Source organism: Vidua chalybeata, chromosome 12, assembly GCF_026979565.1.
Source record: "Vidua chalybeata isolate OUT-0048 chromosome 12, bVidCha1 merged haplotype, whole genome shotgun sequence".
In the NCBI taxonomy this organism is placed as follows: Eukaryota; Metazoa; Chordata; class Aves; order Passeriformes; family Viduidae; genus Vidua; species Vidua chalybeata.
The window spans coordinates 7,577,817-7,594,866 of record NC_071541.1 but is presented as its reverse complement, the minus strand read 5'-3'; the positions used below and the strand labels follow the sequence as shown (position 1 = coordinate 7,594,866).

The following is a 17,050-nucleotide window of genomic DNA, read 5'->3' as shown; positions in this document are numbered from 1 at the left end:
TGGATGAGTTGGATGTATGTTGTTGCCTGCTGCAGCCAAGTGTGAACAGTGAGTAGGCCAGTGATAAATTCTCTGCTTAGGTATGGTGTTTGTTTTCCTCTGACTCTCATATGAAATATTAATCTGCTAAGTGAAGATTAAAATCTCAGAAGTTTACTGATGAAAAATCCAAATGTAATGAATCCCAGATTGATTCTTTTCACTGTTCCTATTGTTTCATAATGTGTAAGCTAAATTACTTCAGATATGCGATTACTCGGAAGATGTAGATATAGATACTTAAACCCTTGCAAAGGAAACAGGTGGGGGAAAATGGTTCTTTAGTACATCCTCCTGCTGTGTGAAACTCTTTGTCTTTGCTATAAATAGGGTGATTTAATTTGGGAATTTGCTACTCCTTTTAAACACAGTTAAAACAGCTCTTGAAAATGCGCTAAGCTGTACCCGCTGTGTTTGTAGCCTTCCAGTTGTAGCTTTTGCATTTGACTTACTTTGAATACGTGTGTTTTTAACGCATACGGATAGAAAGTATGCTCACTTCTTCCCATAAGTTTTATCGCTGTGATGATAATCTTAAAAATAAATGTGTGGTGTTCTTTCCCCTCACTCTCAGTCGTATCACCTACCAGAAAGCCCTAATAAGCAACAAAATAGTGTGAGACAGTATTTACATCACACTTTTGAAACAGATTCAAGCAGAACCAGCTGCTGTAAGATTATTTTACAAATCTATTGTAAATTAATAAAAGGGAAAAATTGCCTTGCTTTAGGTAAATTACAGTCTCCTTTACTAATTGCCGTACCTTGAAGCCGCAGTAAATAAGTACCTGCCTCACTGCAGTGAATGGGAAATGAGAAATGTAATTTTGGTAACCAGACTTGCCTTTCTTTACCCATTTAATTCGTATGTGTTCCAATAGCTTCATTCACGGAGCTCTGACTGTTGCTCAATAAAAGCTTCCGGAGGATAATGTGTTCAAAGTGAAGCGCATGCCGGCAGCTTTGTTCAGCGCCGGCGAACCTGCGCGCTGCGCTCCGCGGCCGCGCTCGCCCCGCGCCCCACCGGTGCGGGCTCTGCCCGAGGGGCAGCGCTGCTTCGAGCCGGGGAAACGCCAAGCCAAGCGACTGTGGGAAAGGGAGAAGGGAGGGGACGAGAAAAACCCAAATAAACCAAACCCCGTTTCTCGGTGGTCGCCCGGTGTGAAATGAGCCCGCTGTGGCGCGGGGGAGGACAGGCGGGTGCCGGTCGGTCGTGATCGGGGCGCGGGGACTGCGCGTCGCCGGGAGCCGTGCGCCGGGAGAGGGAACGGGAAGCGCATTGTGTGTGTGTGTGTCCTCCCTCACTCAACGGCGCCGAGATTCCTCGGAAAGCTCTGGGCAGTGGGTTTGATTCCTTGGAAACGCTCGTAATAATAATGTTAAGGGTAAAAAAACGTATCCGTAAATCCCTAGGAAAAAGGCTTGTCTATGTGACCCAAAGTGCCGCGGTCCCCAGACAACTGGAATCTGTGTTTAGAGGGTGCTTAAACTACTGCAGCCGCTTTGCTCTATTTCTCGGACGTTTCTTTGTATTAAGTTTCCGGGTACCCTTGGCTTTTTCCTCTATAATTAGCTTTCTTTTGCTGGATTCATTGATAGATACGATAATCCAGTGTTGGTAATATCTCAATTCATTAACATAATGAATCAGAAGGGAGAGGCTGATAATAAATCAGAAAGCTTCTATTTACGTGAAATATCTTGGCAACTGGCAGCAGTGAGAAGACAGTAGAAGGAGTATCAGACAGTTAACGGGACCTCGGGAACGCGGCTGCAGGAGGTCTCAGGTGCTCTCTGCCGTTTAAACGCCTGAGCCTTTCACAGGACAATCGTGTCCATTGCAGTGGCGCTGATGTGGGAAAATACCTGGCTCCCGTGGCCTCGGTCTCCCAAGTGGTTCAAAGCGCCCATTCCCGTTGTGTTTGGCTCCCGGCCGCCGCTGGCACAGCAGCCTCGCGGGCTGGGACGGGGGCTGCCCTTGCCCCCCCACCACTGCTGTGGCCCCGTTTGTGCGCTTTGCCCGCGGGCTGGGGCGGCCCGGAGGGGGCCGGGGATGCTCCGAGAGGCTCGGCGAGGAGCCGGGAGAGGAGAAGTGGGTCCAGCGAGGTGACCACTCCTTGTCCTATGGGCTGGGAGTACTTCTGCTCCCGGATGAGATCTCTTTTAAGTTTGTCGTCAGCCTGCTTCTTCTGCCAACGCAGAAGACGGCAAAGATGCAAATATTTGTAGAAGTCAAATTTTGTGTTGTTTCGGGCTTATACATCCAGAATTCTGGGAGCGGACCTTTTATGTGGTCTGTGTCTTGACAGCATTTTGTCCCCACTGGGGACAAAAAAGTGCTTCGGTGACTAAACACGCTCTTACCGGAGTCACTTTGAAGCAGAGTTTAAGATCACCGGTGACTTGAAGCTCCCACACTGAACGGCCGCTTGTGCTCCGTGGGGAGCACACCCGAGGCTCCCTGAGGGCTGAGCCACATGGCCCAGCTGCAGTTTCAACATCTTACGAGGAGAAGCAGCCCGTGAAACAGAGAGCACAGAAATCTAAATGTTCCCTTTTCCTTTTTTTTTTTTTTTTAATTTTTAATTGAGGGCACGTGTTGCCCGTAATTCAATCAATTAAGCAATTGCAGTAAATCAATGAGATAAATACAAATAACACGAGGTTACGGCTTTGAGCTAGGCAGGGTTAGCAATAAGAATAGGCTAGGAGTGGGGTTAAAAGCTGGGACAGCGTCACCTGGAGAATCAGGATGTGTGGTAGAAACCAACTAGTAAGAGCATTTCCCCCTCCCCTTATGAGTCTTCTCTAAGGTCCCTTGGTGACGGTGTTGGTCAGCACAGCACAGTTCCTGTGAGAGGGGTGCTGAGAAGGTGGGGAGGAAGGCAGCAAGGGGGAGGTGGGAGGGTGACTGGTTAGAGCAAAGCTGGCCGTGGTGTGAGGTCTGAGTGCAGGAACCCTCAGGAGAGGGAGGCCATGGGGTGACCTCGGTAACTGCTCCAGGATCGCAGTCCAAGGTGTGGATGTCTTTCCCTGCTGGTGGCCCCCTCGGCTTGCACAGCCCCAGGGTCTACCTGTCCCTTGCCATCCCATCTGCATGTGGTTCTCAATGGGTCTAAAGTAGCTGGGCAGGTAGCCTGTAGCCCTCGCTGTGGCCACTGTCGCTCCCAGCTGGAGGGAATGCCTCCGCTGGGACCCGCCGTGCCGTCTTTTCCCTCAGGTGCCGGGGCAGCTGCCTCTTAGACCCTTCGTCTCTCCACAGAGCTCGCCTGTGGATGGCAATGCAGCCCCGGCTGTCTGGGGGTATCCAGGGTATAAATCTTCAGGGTATAAATCTTAGAGGGGACCTGAGGAGAGAGGCGTGAGGAGGTGTTGGGGGAGTGGGCAGGAGCCACACCATGAGGGCTGGGGAAGGAACGCAAGGGCTGCCCGCAAGAGCCTAAAAGAACAGAAGTGCCCTGGTCGCAGCCCTAAGAGGATGAGGCCCATGAAACCCATTCCTGGAGGGGACCCTTGTGGATGGCACGCAGGGGTGAGCTGGCACAGTCGAGGCCCAGCAGGCTTACTTAAAAATCATGCAAATACTTCCGAAAAACGGCTTAAAGCGGCAGAAGGACAAGTCCTACGGGCACCTGGGCGTCCCGGGGGACACGGCGGTTTGGGAAAGGCATGCGTCAATTTAGCCCTGGTGTTGACTTAAGCAAAAGTGCTAAGCCATTCCTAAACCTAAGTCAATACAGACTTAAGCCAAAATTGTTATTAACGAGCTCTAATCTGATTTAAGAGCCTCCGAGCGAGCCATGTATACACGACGCGCGTTGCCTTGCGCTGCTCTCCGCGGTGCCCGGTCCCGGGGGGCGGCCGGCAGCCGGAGCAGCGGGAGGGGTCGGGCTAATGCAGCCCCGGGGAGGAGGAAGGCGGGTTTCGGGGAGAGCCAGGCCGCCGTGATTCGGGCTGACCCGTGATCTCCGTCGGCGGGATAACTTCTTAAAACTGTACCCAGTTCGGCTGCTCTGAGGCGATTCGGGTCTGTGCAAGCGCCTCCGGACCGGGGCTGCCGGGCCCCCTCTGCCGTGCCCGCCCGGGGGGCAGTGCCGAGCGCCAGCAGCTCCGCTCGCTCGGAGGGGGACATGCCAGTGCATTTCTCCCCCCGTCCCAATGGGGCAGTTGAGCCCTCCACTCCACCCCTCACTGGGGGCCTTTCTTTTCTTCCCCACCAGCTTTGAGCAGCGCTGTTTCAGATTGGCCTTTTTATGTTTGATATAAAGAATAGTTGTTGGCCAATTCCATCTTTTCATCGCTGCTCTCCAGGCCCGGGTCCAAGCGGCTTGTCAGATGCTCATTAACTCCCCCTTTGGCTCTTTCCAGTGTGTCTCCTAAGCTCATTGTGCCAAGAACTAGCGCTTCTTTCTCTTTACATGGCTCCCTTTCTCTGCTCCATCAGGGAGACAAATTACTTTCCAAAAGGGATCGCCAGGGATGGTTTAATGAGAATTTCTCCAGCGCTGGCCGTGGAAATCAATGTAGTTAACATTCGGTGCACTTAATTGGACTTTTCTCTTCTGCCTCCTTCAAAAAAACTCTGAAGCTATCCTGTTAATCTCTCATTTGTAATCAATTGTGTTGACTAAACAAAAGTCTAGGTCGTCCTTTCTTCCTGTCCCAGACAATCCTTTGTTGCCTCTAAATGCCTCATTCTTGAGTGCTCCTGGTCGTGTAGATGGGTCCGATTTTTGACAGTTCATTATTGCGCTTTTGTCCATTTAATCTCCCTCGCTGTGTTTTGCATGTGCATGCCTTAATGAGCTCCGTTGGCAATTAACATGTTTCTAGCAGCAAACTGGTTGCTCAGACGTTTGGAGAGCGGAGTGCAGGGAAAAGGGCAACGCAGCTGCCTGTAGGTCGGTCGCTTCCCGGTGCCCGGCGCGGTGCCGGGACGCACCTGGGAGCCGCCCGGTCCCGGGGAAGCGCCGGGCCGGGCCGGGCGGGCCGAGGGGGAAGCACGGAGGCGCTGGCACGTCGCTCTCTGCGCAGAGGCACCTCTAACCCTCCCCCCGAGGCACCGGCACCGCTCAATCTGTTGTGTGCGCGGCTGCGGCGCCGGGAAAGGGGTTTTTGTGCGGGTTTTGTGTTATTGAGGCTTGCTGGCAAGAGTGCCGAAGTGTGAGCAGTCGTGGACAGCAGAAACATCTTGTGAGGGAGAAGATAATTGGAGTCTCTGGCGTGTGTGTGTCTGACAGAGCCGCCCCTCCCCCGCGATCTGCGGCTTGTGTGTGCCGGGATCCGGGCGAGAGCCGGGGGGGGGTCCGGGGCCGGCCGGTGGCCAGCGCGCTGCCGCGGCCCCTTCCCGGTACGCCCGAGATCGGGGGGGAAGCCGGAGCGACAGCCGGTCCGGGGAGGGCTGCCCACCGCCCCCCAGGAAGGGCCAGGTGACCAAGCCCACCAGCGGCGGCGGACACGGCACTTCAGGGTGCCCCCAAGATGCCCTTAGCCGTGACGGGGATGCCGCCCTCTCCCCAGACGGCTCCGTAAACAACTCCGCTTTTTATAAAAATGCGATAAGAACGCACTTCCTTAATTCCCTTCCTGGGAGTGGGTTTCGCACTGCTCTCGCCCATCAGGAGAGCTGAGGAAGCAGCCTGCGCGCTGTCTGTGGTGCCCGCAGCCGCGCCTGGCTCCCGCTTTCGGCTCCCGGCTGGCAGCCCAGACCTCTTCCCGGCGCCCGAGGTGCGGAGAAAGCGGCGCTTCCCCCGGACCTGGCAGCGGGAGGCGCCCCTCGGGATGCGCACGCCCCACTCCCGTCCTCCGGGACCTCGTCCTGCCATGGCCTCCCCCGGCACAGTGTCCTCACGGAGAGAGGGGTCCCTGCCGCTGTCCCCGGCCCGTGGGTTGTCCCGCCCCGTCTGTCGCGGCGGCGGGAGAGCCAGGCTCGGCTCCTGCCTGCCGGGGGTTGAGCCGCAGCCCCTTCACTTGCGGGACCGTCTTCCCCTGGCAGGGTTTCCGGAGCGGTGACTTATCGGTGACAGAGTTTGCATTTTTTTTTTTTCCTTTTTAAAATTTTTCCTTTTAACCTAAAACTCTCCAATTTTTTTTTTTTTTTTTAACAAATTCGGTCATGATCCTTCCCCGCTGCCAGGATCACTGGACATTCTTTTTCTCTCCTCAAACCGTCAAAACGCTGTTTCACACACTGGAAAATGCAAACCCCGAGAAACTCTAAAATCGCCCCGTCTCTAAGCGGGAGAGCGGGGCCCGGAGCCCCGGCCCCCGCCCCCAGCCCGCTCCTTGGAGAACATCGCAGCCTAATAATGAATCCAGAAACCCGGAGCGAGGGGTTGACTCCCGTTCCTGCGCTCGGCGGCGAGCTGTGCTCGTCCTCGCCTCCCTCTATTTAACCACTCAATTAAGCGGAGAAAGGTGAGCTCCCCATTACGCCGTCCCCAGGCATTTCGGTGCCTCTCTCGTTCCCCTCTTCATTGGCAAGCCCGGCCCGAGCAGCACGCACACGCCCGGCCTCCTCAATCTCCTTTCTCCGCTAGAATAATATTGTTCCTAACGACGTGGCCGGAATAGACACTTGCGTATTAAAAGTGAGGGAGGGGGGGAGATGAGAAGGGAATATTTAGTGTAATCCAAGTGCTTGATTATCCATATTCTGATCACAAAGAGTTTCTGAGGCCTGCTGGGAGTGATTAGATTAATGTAATGCGGTTTGAAGGGTCTGTGTTTTCTCTCTTAATTTGGGTCATTACTCGGAAAGCAAGCGTGAGATCATTTTATCTGCATGCAAGGAAAAATAGTCATTCAGGAACGGTTTAAACACGCCGTAATGAACCGACCCCGAAAAGCGGCGCTGGGAAACTCCGAGCCGCCCTTCGCGCTGCCGGTCGGGGCCGCGCAGCCCCGGCGGGGGTCCTGTAAGGGCTCTGACCCCGTTCCGGGGGGCGGCAGCAGCCCTCTGAAGCCGCCCGGCTCCCTCCCGCCCTCATTTTGCTCCTCGGATGCTCGCGGCGCTCAGCGGGCCCTGAAGCGGCAGGGCCCGGCTCCCCAAGCCGCGCTCACACGGGGGGATAGCGCCGTGCAGCCCGGTCCCCGCTCGGGCCGGGGCCCAGGTGGGAAATGAGACACCTGCGAAGGGCCGGTTTATTGTCCCGTGATAGATATAGATATAGATATATTCCTCACTTATTCGAGCGTACATTTAAAATGGAGATTTACAGACACGTATAAAGAGCGCTGTCCTGGCGCCGGGCGGGGGGCAGCCAGCCCGGCCCGTCCTGGCCCGCTCCGGCGGCGCAACGCGCCATTAAATAAGATTCCTCTTATATACAACTGCGGCTCGGGGTCGCTTGCTACCGGCGGCTGAGCTCGCTGGGAAAAGGACAGAGAAGCGAAGGCTGGTTTGGATAAATAGTGCTGGCCTGGTTGAGCAGGTCCGAGTGTGGCGGCGCGCCGGGCCCTTAGCTCTGCCCGCTGCGCCCAGGGTCCCGCGGCGGAGGAGCGCTGGAGACGCTGTCGTGCAACTTTCGGACGTGCTTCTTTAAATCAAAGTTTCTGCAAAATCCTTTCCCGCAAGTGACACACGTAAAGGGCTTCTTGTCATTGTGGGTGTGCATGTGGAAAGTCAAGTTATAGATCTGGTGGAAGGCTTTGTTGCAAATGGTGCACTTGTACTGCTTCTCTCCGCTGTGGGTCAGCTTGTGGTTCTTGTAGTTGCCTGCCAAAGAAGAAAAAGATGGAAAAGGGAGTTACCCGAGGGTGCCCCGGCCGCACGGTGCACAGGTAAGGGGGGCATTAGGAAGTGTCTCCACCGCACCCCCGTCCCACTTGTCAAACTCGGTCCTCGTCAGCGCGGAGCAGCGTGCAACTGGCATGGCACAAATGAGAGGCAGGGTCAACCCGGTGACCCGCGGCAAACTGAGGGCTCTGGATTAGGACCAAGGCCCGGCACCTTTCATTTAAAAAAGCATTTAGGGGGAACCGTCAGCACTGCGCGGCGATGCGGCCCAGCTTAGAGGGAAAGTAATTGGGAGCGGCGGCGGATCTGCCCGTGCCCCTCGCTTTCCCCAGCCGGGCAGGGCTCGCCGCGTTTAATCCTCGCTAATGATGGGCGAGAGCCCCAACGCGTCCCGGCTCAGCTCACCTTTCTGGTGGAAACCCTTGCCGCAGAACTCGCAAACGAAGGGCTTGTAGCCGGCGTGGATGCGGATGTGGGTGTTGAGCGTGGAGCTCCTGTTGAACGCCTTTCCGCACTGGTTGCACTTGTGAGGTTTCTCCTGCACCGGGGTGCGAGAGGCCCGTCAGTGGGGGCTGCGCGGAGAGCAGGGGCGGCCGCCGCCTCCCGCAACCCGGCCGCCCCCCACCTACCTGGGTGTGGATGATTTTGTGCCGGCACAGGGTGCTGGCCTGGCGGAAGCCCTTCCCGCAGACCTTGCAGACGAAAGGCCGGGCCCCCGTGTGCACCGGCATGTGGCGGGTGAGGTTGTAGTGCGCGTTGAACACCTGCGGGGAAGCGCCGGGAAGGCGAGGTCAGGCACGGCCCCGCCGCCGCCGCCGCCCACGGTTCCCCCACCCGATGCCGGCGCCCCCCTTACCTTGCCGCAGACCTCGCAGGTAAAGTTTTTGGGCTTGCCCTCCGCCGCCCCGCCGCCGCCGCCCCCCATCTTGGCGTGGCCCTTGGGGGGGCCGCCGCGCTCCGCCGCCGCCGCCTCCTTCATCACCTGGTCCAGGTGTCCCGGCAGCCGCTCCTTGTGGGCGAAGGGAGGCGGCGGCGGCAGCTTCTCGGCCGCCAGCCCCGCCAGCTTGGCGTTCTCCAGCAGGAAAAGCTTCTGGTGGGCCGAGAGCCCCCCCGGCGACGGGGCGCCCAGCAGGCCGGCCGGGAAGAGCTGTCCGTGAAGGAGATCGGCCGGGTGGTACGCGGCGTCCAGGTAGTTGAAGTAGTAGAGGGAGCGGGGGGCAGCCGGAACGGCCCCTGCCTGGTGGATGACCTGCGGCTTGATGAGCCGGCCGCTGGGCTGGCCCAGGGCGAGCTCTGCCTTGCAGCAAACGCCGCAGTTGGCTTTGCAAAGCCCCGCACCGCCCCGCAGGCTGCTCTTCCACAGCTCCGAGTAGTTGAGAGTCTTGGAAGGCAGCTCGTAGCCCAGAGGCGGGATGGGGATCACGCAGGGCAGGGGCGAGCACAGGCTCAGCGGCTTCTTGCCTGGCTCCGGCCCCGGCCCGCCGTGCCGCTCCTCGAAGGCCGGCTTGGGTTCCGACGTCTTTGCCATGATCCGCTCGATGGAGAAGGCCAGGGTCTTGGAGGGGTTAGCGGTGGCGGCTCTGCCGTCGTGCCGGGGGCAGGAGGAAGGCATGACCGTCTCCAGCGACCCCGGGCTCGCCATGTCGCTCCGCCGTGCGGGAACTTGGTGTGAGCAGCGACTCGCTCCCGCGCTCGGCTCTGCATTCCAGAAAAGCCAGGAGACAAATCAATTTAATAAGCACCTTGTTCTCCCCCCACCCCACCCCCCACCGGCACCCCCTCCCTATTTACATTCAAATGAACATATTCAAGAACAATGGCACGTAGGGTACCAGATTACTGCTCATTAAGCGGAACACGCTAAAGTAACATGCAGGCTAGACCTTGTTAGTATTAAAAAAAAAAAAAAAAAAAAAAAAAAAAAAAGGGAAGAAAAGAAAAAGAAAAACCTTCTCCAGCCCAATGCCACCCAGCCGAGCCCCACCGATGGCCACGGTCCGGGAAATGCGGGAGCAGGGGCGGGGGGCACGGCGAGGGGCGGCGGGGCTCGCCTTGGGACCACTTACCTTTGCCCAGCTCCGGCGAGACTCATCCAAGCAGCGCAGCGTGGCCACAGTCACATTTTGATAGCAAACATCTTCCTGAGCGTCAGATCACGGTCTCGAACATTTAAAGCTGACATCATATGAAGTCACTTTGAGCAGAATGACATGGGGATGCCACCATGGATCTTCCCCAAGCCGAGGCGCCGGGCTGGAGCGCGGTGGGTTGGGGCAGAGAGAGGAAGACGAGCCCCCCCTCTCCACGCACAATTTCCTTCCAGTTTAAGACGCACAAATCGCTCGTGTGCGAGCTGGGTTTTTCCTCTCTCTCTCCCTTCTTAAAAAGCAACTTGCAAAGCAGAGGAATCGTTTTGCATGTGGCAAATTAGAAGGCAAGTGCGATTCACAAGTTGGGTGGAAAAGAGTGCTCCAGTTCTTGCTGGGGTTAGAAGAGCCACTCCGAATGAGCGTGAGGATTTTTTTTTTCTTCTTCTTCCTTTTTTTTTTTTTTTTTAAAGAAGGGGGAGAATGATTTTTTTTTTTCTAAAGCAACTACCACGCAACCATGCTCGAGTTATTTTGGCAACCCATCTGCAATCAGCTCCGTTGCAACCGAGCTGGAAGATAATTAATAAATTGTCACTTATCTGCGAGCCTCTCCAGCATGTATAAATTAATAGCCAACCCATTAATTAGGACAGTGTATTAATGTTAATTAAACTAAGTTTAATTCTAGCCCTCTCCCCTCTCAGGGTAACTGGTGATTAGCCTTAAATAAATGCGGAGGGAGTCGTGTCCAGGACTCGATTTCGCTGCTGAAAAAAAAAAATTAAAAATAATAATAATAAAAAAGACCCGTGCTCAGCGAAGGGAAGTTCTGCAAGTTGTCACACCCTAAAGGTGTCCGCTGCCCCGGGGGGCACCCGGCGACTCTCCCTTGCCCTTGCAGCCCTTGTCCTGCCCCCCCCCCCCACTCCCCACTCCCCACTCCCCCCAGCACTTTCTTCTTCCCCCTTTTCCCCCCGCCCCCCCCCCAAATAGGCGAGGCTACATTATAGCGCCTGGATGCCGGGGTTTCTTTCCTTCCTCTCTCTAATTAAAACACCGTGATGCGGGAGGGGAGGATTTGCAGAAACCTCAGATGCGAGGACGCGGTAATTGAGAGAGTCCCGCGTACACCTGTTTGGGGGGGCCCGGCTGCAGGGCAGCACCCCCCGGGCTCTGATTAGCCGCCCCGTCCCTCGCCGGGGCTATTCAGCCGAACCAATTTTCCCCCGGCGATTCAGGGCGCTCAATTCTCTTTCACTTGTAGCCACTATAGCGCTGCGTGGAACCTGGTTTTGTGTGTTTCTAAAATAAAGGGGAGGATTATCCGGGGGAGAGGGGGGGGAGCGAAGGGTTTAGATTGAGCCTGGCCAGAGGTAAAGCAAGCAATGAAAAGGCCCCTATATATATTTTTTCCCCCTCCCTCGCGCGTCTAAGAAAGTTTAGAGGAATTCGGGGGTTTTGTGCGGCGCTGACAAAGCCGCGCCTCCTCTCCCCGCCGGGACAGCTCGCCGGCGGCTGTTTGCAGACAGGCTTTTTCACCTGCGAACCACAACACGCTCCAGAAACAAACTTTAAAAGCGGCGGCCGTCCCGGGCTGCCTGCGGGCGGAGGGGAGCGCCCAGCCCCGCGGGGACACCCCGCCTGGAGCATCAGGTGCTGGCGTCCGCCCAGCCCTGCCCGCCCGCATCGGACGGGTCAGCGTGCAAGGGAGCGACGGAACCGCCCCGCTTCCGTGGGAGAGGCTGGGACGGAACCGCGGAGAAGCACAGAAGCCGTGCCCGGTATCTGGGCTGCGGGAGAGCCCGGCTGAGCCCCGGGGAGGCACGCCGCGCTTGAGCCGCGGTGCCCGCCCGGCCCGCGCCTCCGCCGGGCAGCGGGAGCGGGCAGGCGGCGGCTGCGCTGGGCTGGACTCCGCTCACTCCCGGTGCTCGCCGGCTTTAGCGAAGTATTTAATTAGCCTCCACAAACTTCTTTTCCTCGCCTGCAGATTATACTGAGTGGAGGGTTGGGAACTATTTTACACCTTGCCACTCACATGTTAATTAATCTCTATCTAACCCTAATTGCAGTTTATTCAAGCACCGCTCAAACAGCTCACCCACACAATAAACACTGGGGCTGCTTTTATCCATATTACTCCCCGCTCACACGTTGAGTAATTAACTCCAGTACCAACTAATAGTGCAAACAAATATTTTCTGTAAACGAGATGATTTCGGGCAGGATAAAAGAAGGGCTGCGGAGCCGGGACCGGGAGCTCGCTGCCAGCTTCCCCGAGCCGCCCTCGTCCTTGCCGGGGTGTTTGCTGAACCGGGTCTCTCTTTCCCTCCTTCCCTGGCCAAGGGGACAGCTGGCGGCTCTCTGCTGCGCACCCACCGCCCTGCTCGGGGCAGAGGGTCCCGCAGGCCTCGGGGCTCCTGGGGGCGAGGAGAGGCAGGGGGGCCCTTGCGGAGCCCCGGGGCTGCCTCCTTCCTGCAGCCCGGAGAAGCTCCCGTGCATCCCGAGGCCGGGTACCGGCTCGGGCCGTGCCGCTGCCTCCAGGCCAGCTCGAAACCGGGTGCCGCACGCCTTACGCATCAGGGCATTGAGATCCCAGCTAAGACCCGGGCATCAGAGCTCTGTATTTTAATTGAAATCGCAGGTTTAGGCACAGCTGGAGGCCGTCTCTATCGATTCGACTTCTGCTGTTCCGGCGAGCATATTACAACTGACTGACTTTGAGACAGCTGCCCCAGCCCCACCGCCTGCCCACCACCGAGCCCGAGCCCCTCTGCTCCCGGGGTGCCAAGCGGGAGGGGTGGGTCTGGGGGGGCCGAGCGGCCCAGCCCGGCTTTGGGAGGCAGGAGCGTCTGCACGTCGGGCGCGCAGCGAGCTCCCGGCTCGGCCCCGCGTTCCGCCTCTCCCGTGGAGGCAGTTCTCCCGTGGGGTTTTAATCCTTCACCCCCGACATTTGGAGGGAGAAATGGTTTGCGGATTTCTCCCAAGAAGGCGCACGCCGCAAAGACGTTCCCATTGCGGACGCGATCGCTTCTACGGTTATTTTTACGCTGCTGCCTCCCCAGAAAAACGAGTGCGGTGCCCGGGCGGGCCGGGCCGTCCCCGTGCGGGACACGCCGGGTCACCCGGGGCTTCTCCAGCGCCCGCTCCCCTCGGGGATCCCGTACGCGCCCGGCAGCCCCAGCCCCAAAAGCTCCCCGGCCGCTGACATCGAAAACCGGTGGGGTTTCCCATTTCGCTCCTCGACAGGCAGACGCGCTTGCTGAGGGGCTCCCGGGGACGCGTCCCGGGTGGGTCCCAGGCGGGCGGGAGCGCAGGGCCCCGCAGGCTCGGCCCGGCTCCCCGCGTCCGTCGGGCCGCCTCCGCCCCGGCAGTCGGCACTGGGCATTTCTGGTCCACTGGAAGATAACTTAGGATCCTCCTAGTTATTTAACTTGGCAGCTGCTTAAACTCCGCAGTGGAAGCTGCCGAAAGTTATTAGCATTATGCTTCAATCTCCCCGAAATGGTGGCTTTCATTTCCACGCTGCTTTGCTTTTTGTAGGTATTTTTCGAAATACTTTTTTCCCCAGTTCTTTTCCCTATTCTTTTTTAATGGAAGGTGATAGACTGCCGGGTGAGCCACCAGCCCAGGCAATTTGGACGGGGCTGTCTTTGTGAGCCAGGGTGGGGGAGCAGCTTTTTCTGTGGCTTTGCAGCTTTGTGCAAGGGTGCGCTGGAGGGGCCCAGGGCTGGGCTGGGAGAAAGGTTGGGCTGCGGTTCTGCCCGGCCCTGGCCCCACCGTGCTGCATTTGGGTCTGTCTCCGTGAAAGACAGCAATTACAACCTCGAAGAGTCAGCCCAGGGATGCTTCCAAGGTGTTTGGCCGCAAGTCAGTTTGCAGTGGTCAGACACTGTTTGGACAAATTAATGAGCAATGAACAGAGAAGTCGGGATAACAAAGTTTGGGGTAGAGGTGAAGTGAGGGTTGTTAGGCATGTGAATTTTTCAGGTTATTCCTTTGAAACTGCGACACTTGGTCCAAGGGAGCAGTACCCCTGCAGCTCTGTGTGCCTCAGTCCCCACGGGCAGTCCATCCTGTTCTGCAGGGCCCATAGCATTGGTGGGGTGACCCTGCTTCCCTGTCACCCAATGGACACTGCCTCACTGGGGCAGGAGTAGTGGCTGGCAAGGCCACCTTGGATGGAGCAGTGGCTTTGAGACCCTCCAGAGTATTTTTTCATTCCTTTTATTGAGATATGTACATTAGTGCCTAACTATAGGCAGAAAATTTTATTTTATATTTTTAGACTTTTTTTATTGGGGAGCTAAGTTTTTGGAGCACTGTACAGGTTCCAGAGGAAGTGTGGTTAGTGGGATGTTGGAAGCAAACTGGCTCAGAGTCCTTGCATGGCTGTACTGGTCTATATTGTCAGTGACGGCAGGAGTAACATCGACATTTTCAACCTGAATCCAATTTTAAAAGCTGGTATCTGACCTGCTTCTAAAACCGTTTGAAATCTAGTCCCACTGCAAAGCAACCGGCAGGGCACCGTGGCAGGAGCTGCACAGAGTGCCTCGATGGCAATCAAATGGGCTTATGTAATTCTAAAAATGGCAACTCCTTACTTGCCACATCTCTTTCTGTCTGTGCGGAGAGTCCTGCAGAGCTGCCAAACAGAAGCAATTGAATGAACTCTTTTCCCGGCTCATTCCTCCTTCCGCAGCTCGGAGAAAGTGAGCCAGAGCCTATTCTAGTTTGCCTGTCAACAGGAATGGTAACTAACGGCTCGATCCCAGCCAGGCTTTATGCCCCAAAAACGCTGCCTGCCTGCCTGTGAGGAGCAGACAGAGACATCATGAGGGAAATCTAGTTCCTGGTGTGAGACGGGTCTAGCCCAGGAGGCAGGTGAGGAGTCGTTGGAATCCACATCATGTCCAAAGCCAACCTGTCCAGTAATGCAAGGAAGAAATTGTTGAAAGGGTGAGCTGCTCTTCTCCATCTTTATTGTCAGAAATAGTCATCCTTCGCATTGCAGTAATGGAGCAATGCTGCTTTTCATTTCTGAACACTGAAACTGAAAGATGTTCCTTCCTAATGTTTTGAAATGTTGTACTTTTTTTTTTTTTTTTTTTTTAAGAGTGGGAGCTTTTAAGTTTTCCTGGGTTTGTAGGGGTTTTTTCCCCTTATTTTCTATTTAGGAGAAAAGGTGGGAGGAAGTAGAGAAGGAGAATATAATGGGGGGATGGCCTTGTTCTCACTTTCCTACTGAAAACGTTTCAGGAAAAGGAACAAAAAACAGTGAAAATGGGTAGAAGCCCACTTCAGTTTCATGTTCCTATTCCTTCCTTTTTTTTTTTTTGCTTGAAAGAAGGAAGGCCAAAAAAGTAAGTGGGACAAACTCCACGTGTTTTGAATTATTCTCCCCTTAATGAGATAGAAAAACATCTCATTTTCAAAATTACTTCCTTTTTCAATGAAGAAAATCAAATAGAGAAAGAATCTTTCCAAAACCAATCTTTCTACTGTCGTTTTGCCACTCACTCCTCACTCAGTGTCGTCCAGACTTTCTGGCTATGCCACTCCAGGTTGTTTGAGATTTGTATTTGCCATTGTTTGAACTGTTGTCACAGGTGTTCTTATCTGCTGCACAGCTGGACCCCATGGGCTGCATGGTACGGAGGTGGCAGCGGGTGGCAGCACCTTGTCCCCTTCCTCTGGGGTGTGTGGGACTGGCTCGACTGCAGCATCCCTGTCCCTCATGGTGGCTAAGTCAGAGAGAGCCTGGCAAGGCTCCCAGATTGACAAGTGAAAGTGTTGCTGTGCTGCTTGGGCACAAGAAATGGGTTGATTCATGAAGACATGATCTAGAAAAGCCACTAAAACCCCCCCCAACAACAACGAGAGCCCAAACTAAAAATCCAGACCTCATTACTGGAGGAAAAAACTTCAATGCATAATCCAAGTATTTACTGAATGTTCAAGAATACCCACAAATTATGCAAAAATAGATAATAATTTATTTATTTGATTTAATTATGAGCCTAGACAGTGATTTTGGAGTGGGGGTGGGGCTGGAGATAGTGATATTGGAAAAACAGTTGTGCAAAAAGCTGGGGCAAGTCATCAGCCCTGGGCCACAGAGGAGCTGCTTCAGCTCTTCCTCACAAAACAGAGAGCACTGCAGAACCCACCAGGAGCTCTGAGACTTCTTGGATGTGGAGGACCTGACCAGGGTAACTGTTTCCATGGGGAGCTCTAGGCCTTTGGTCCCACAGTCCGTGGATGAGGCTGGTGTTCCATGGCCATGGCCAGTTTGTGCTGGAGGGCCTGGCTCATCAATTCCTGCTTATACACCAAGCACACGATCAAGGGTACATCTGCCATGGTGAGCATTAGCTGCCCCTGGTGGGGCATCCTTCCCATCCCCATTGGCTGACTCCCAGAGCTGCTGAACATGGCTATGGGAGATGTTCCTGTCCCTGATGTGAGGGTCTGGATGGGCTTGGAGGCTGCCACATCTCTGCCTCTGATGTAAAACCAATCCCACAATCTTTGCCTGTTTAGCTGGATAGAAAAATACCTTTCCTGTTATCAGAGTTCATCACCACCACGTTCACTACCAGCCTTTGAGCTATTTATCTCCTCCTACCTCCCTTCCAGTGTGTGCTTCTCCTCTCCAGCTGACAGCCTGGGACAGCCCTGACATCAGCTGCTTGTGGAGCTCTCTGTGCAGAAACCCAGTCCTAAACGGTGTGGCCTTTGCTCCCCCCAGCTGTCACATCCTCCAGGATCTGCAACAAGTCCTGATTTTACAGACCCCATCTTGACAGCCCCCAATCTGATCTGACCACCTGGTTTGTTTTTGAATTGAGCACTTGAGTCATAACATTTCTGTTTATTTCAACAACTGTATTCCTTGAATAGGAAATGAGCCAAGATGGTCTAAGGCGGGGATAGTGAAGCATGTCATGGCTGTAATTACTTTTGCTCTCCCAATATAAATTTTTACAGTATAATCAAAACCTTATTTTTGTAGCACTGGACTCTGTTATTGACTTAATCTTCTTAAGTGCTCCTATTATTCCAGTGATTTCATCGTTGTATGTTGATTTTAATCTTTTGATCTCCATATTAGCTACTGCCTGTAACTAATTTGTTGCTCAGTGTTTTTCTTTGTTTTGACCTGTGAGGCATTTTCCTCATG

At 55.1% G+C, this 17,050-nt stretch overlaps 1 protein-coding gene across 1 annotated transcript; it reads right to left on the bottom strand.

Moving 5' to 3' along the window:
• Window positions 1-7,164: 7,164 nt before the first annotated feature.
• On the bottom strand, window positions 7,165-10,198 carry FEZF2 (FEZ family zinc finger 2). The gene is made up of 5 exons (XM_053953804.1): window positions 9,844-10,198; window positions 8,634-9,475; window positions 8,407-8,541; window positions 8,183-8,315; window positions 7,165-7,756 (listed from the first exon to the last, which is right to left on the bottom strand). The coding sequence occupies exons 2-5, from the start codon at window positions 9,417-9,419 to the stop codon at window positions 7,500-7,502; spliced, it is 1,311 nt and encodes a 436-aa protein (XP_053809779.1). The 5' UTR covers window positions 9,420-9,475; window positions 9,844-10,198; the 3' UTR covers window positions 7,165-7,499.
• Window positions 10,199-17,050: the final 6,852 nt, after the last annotated feature.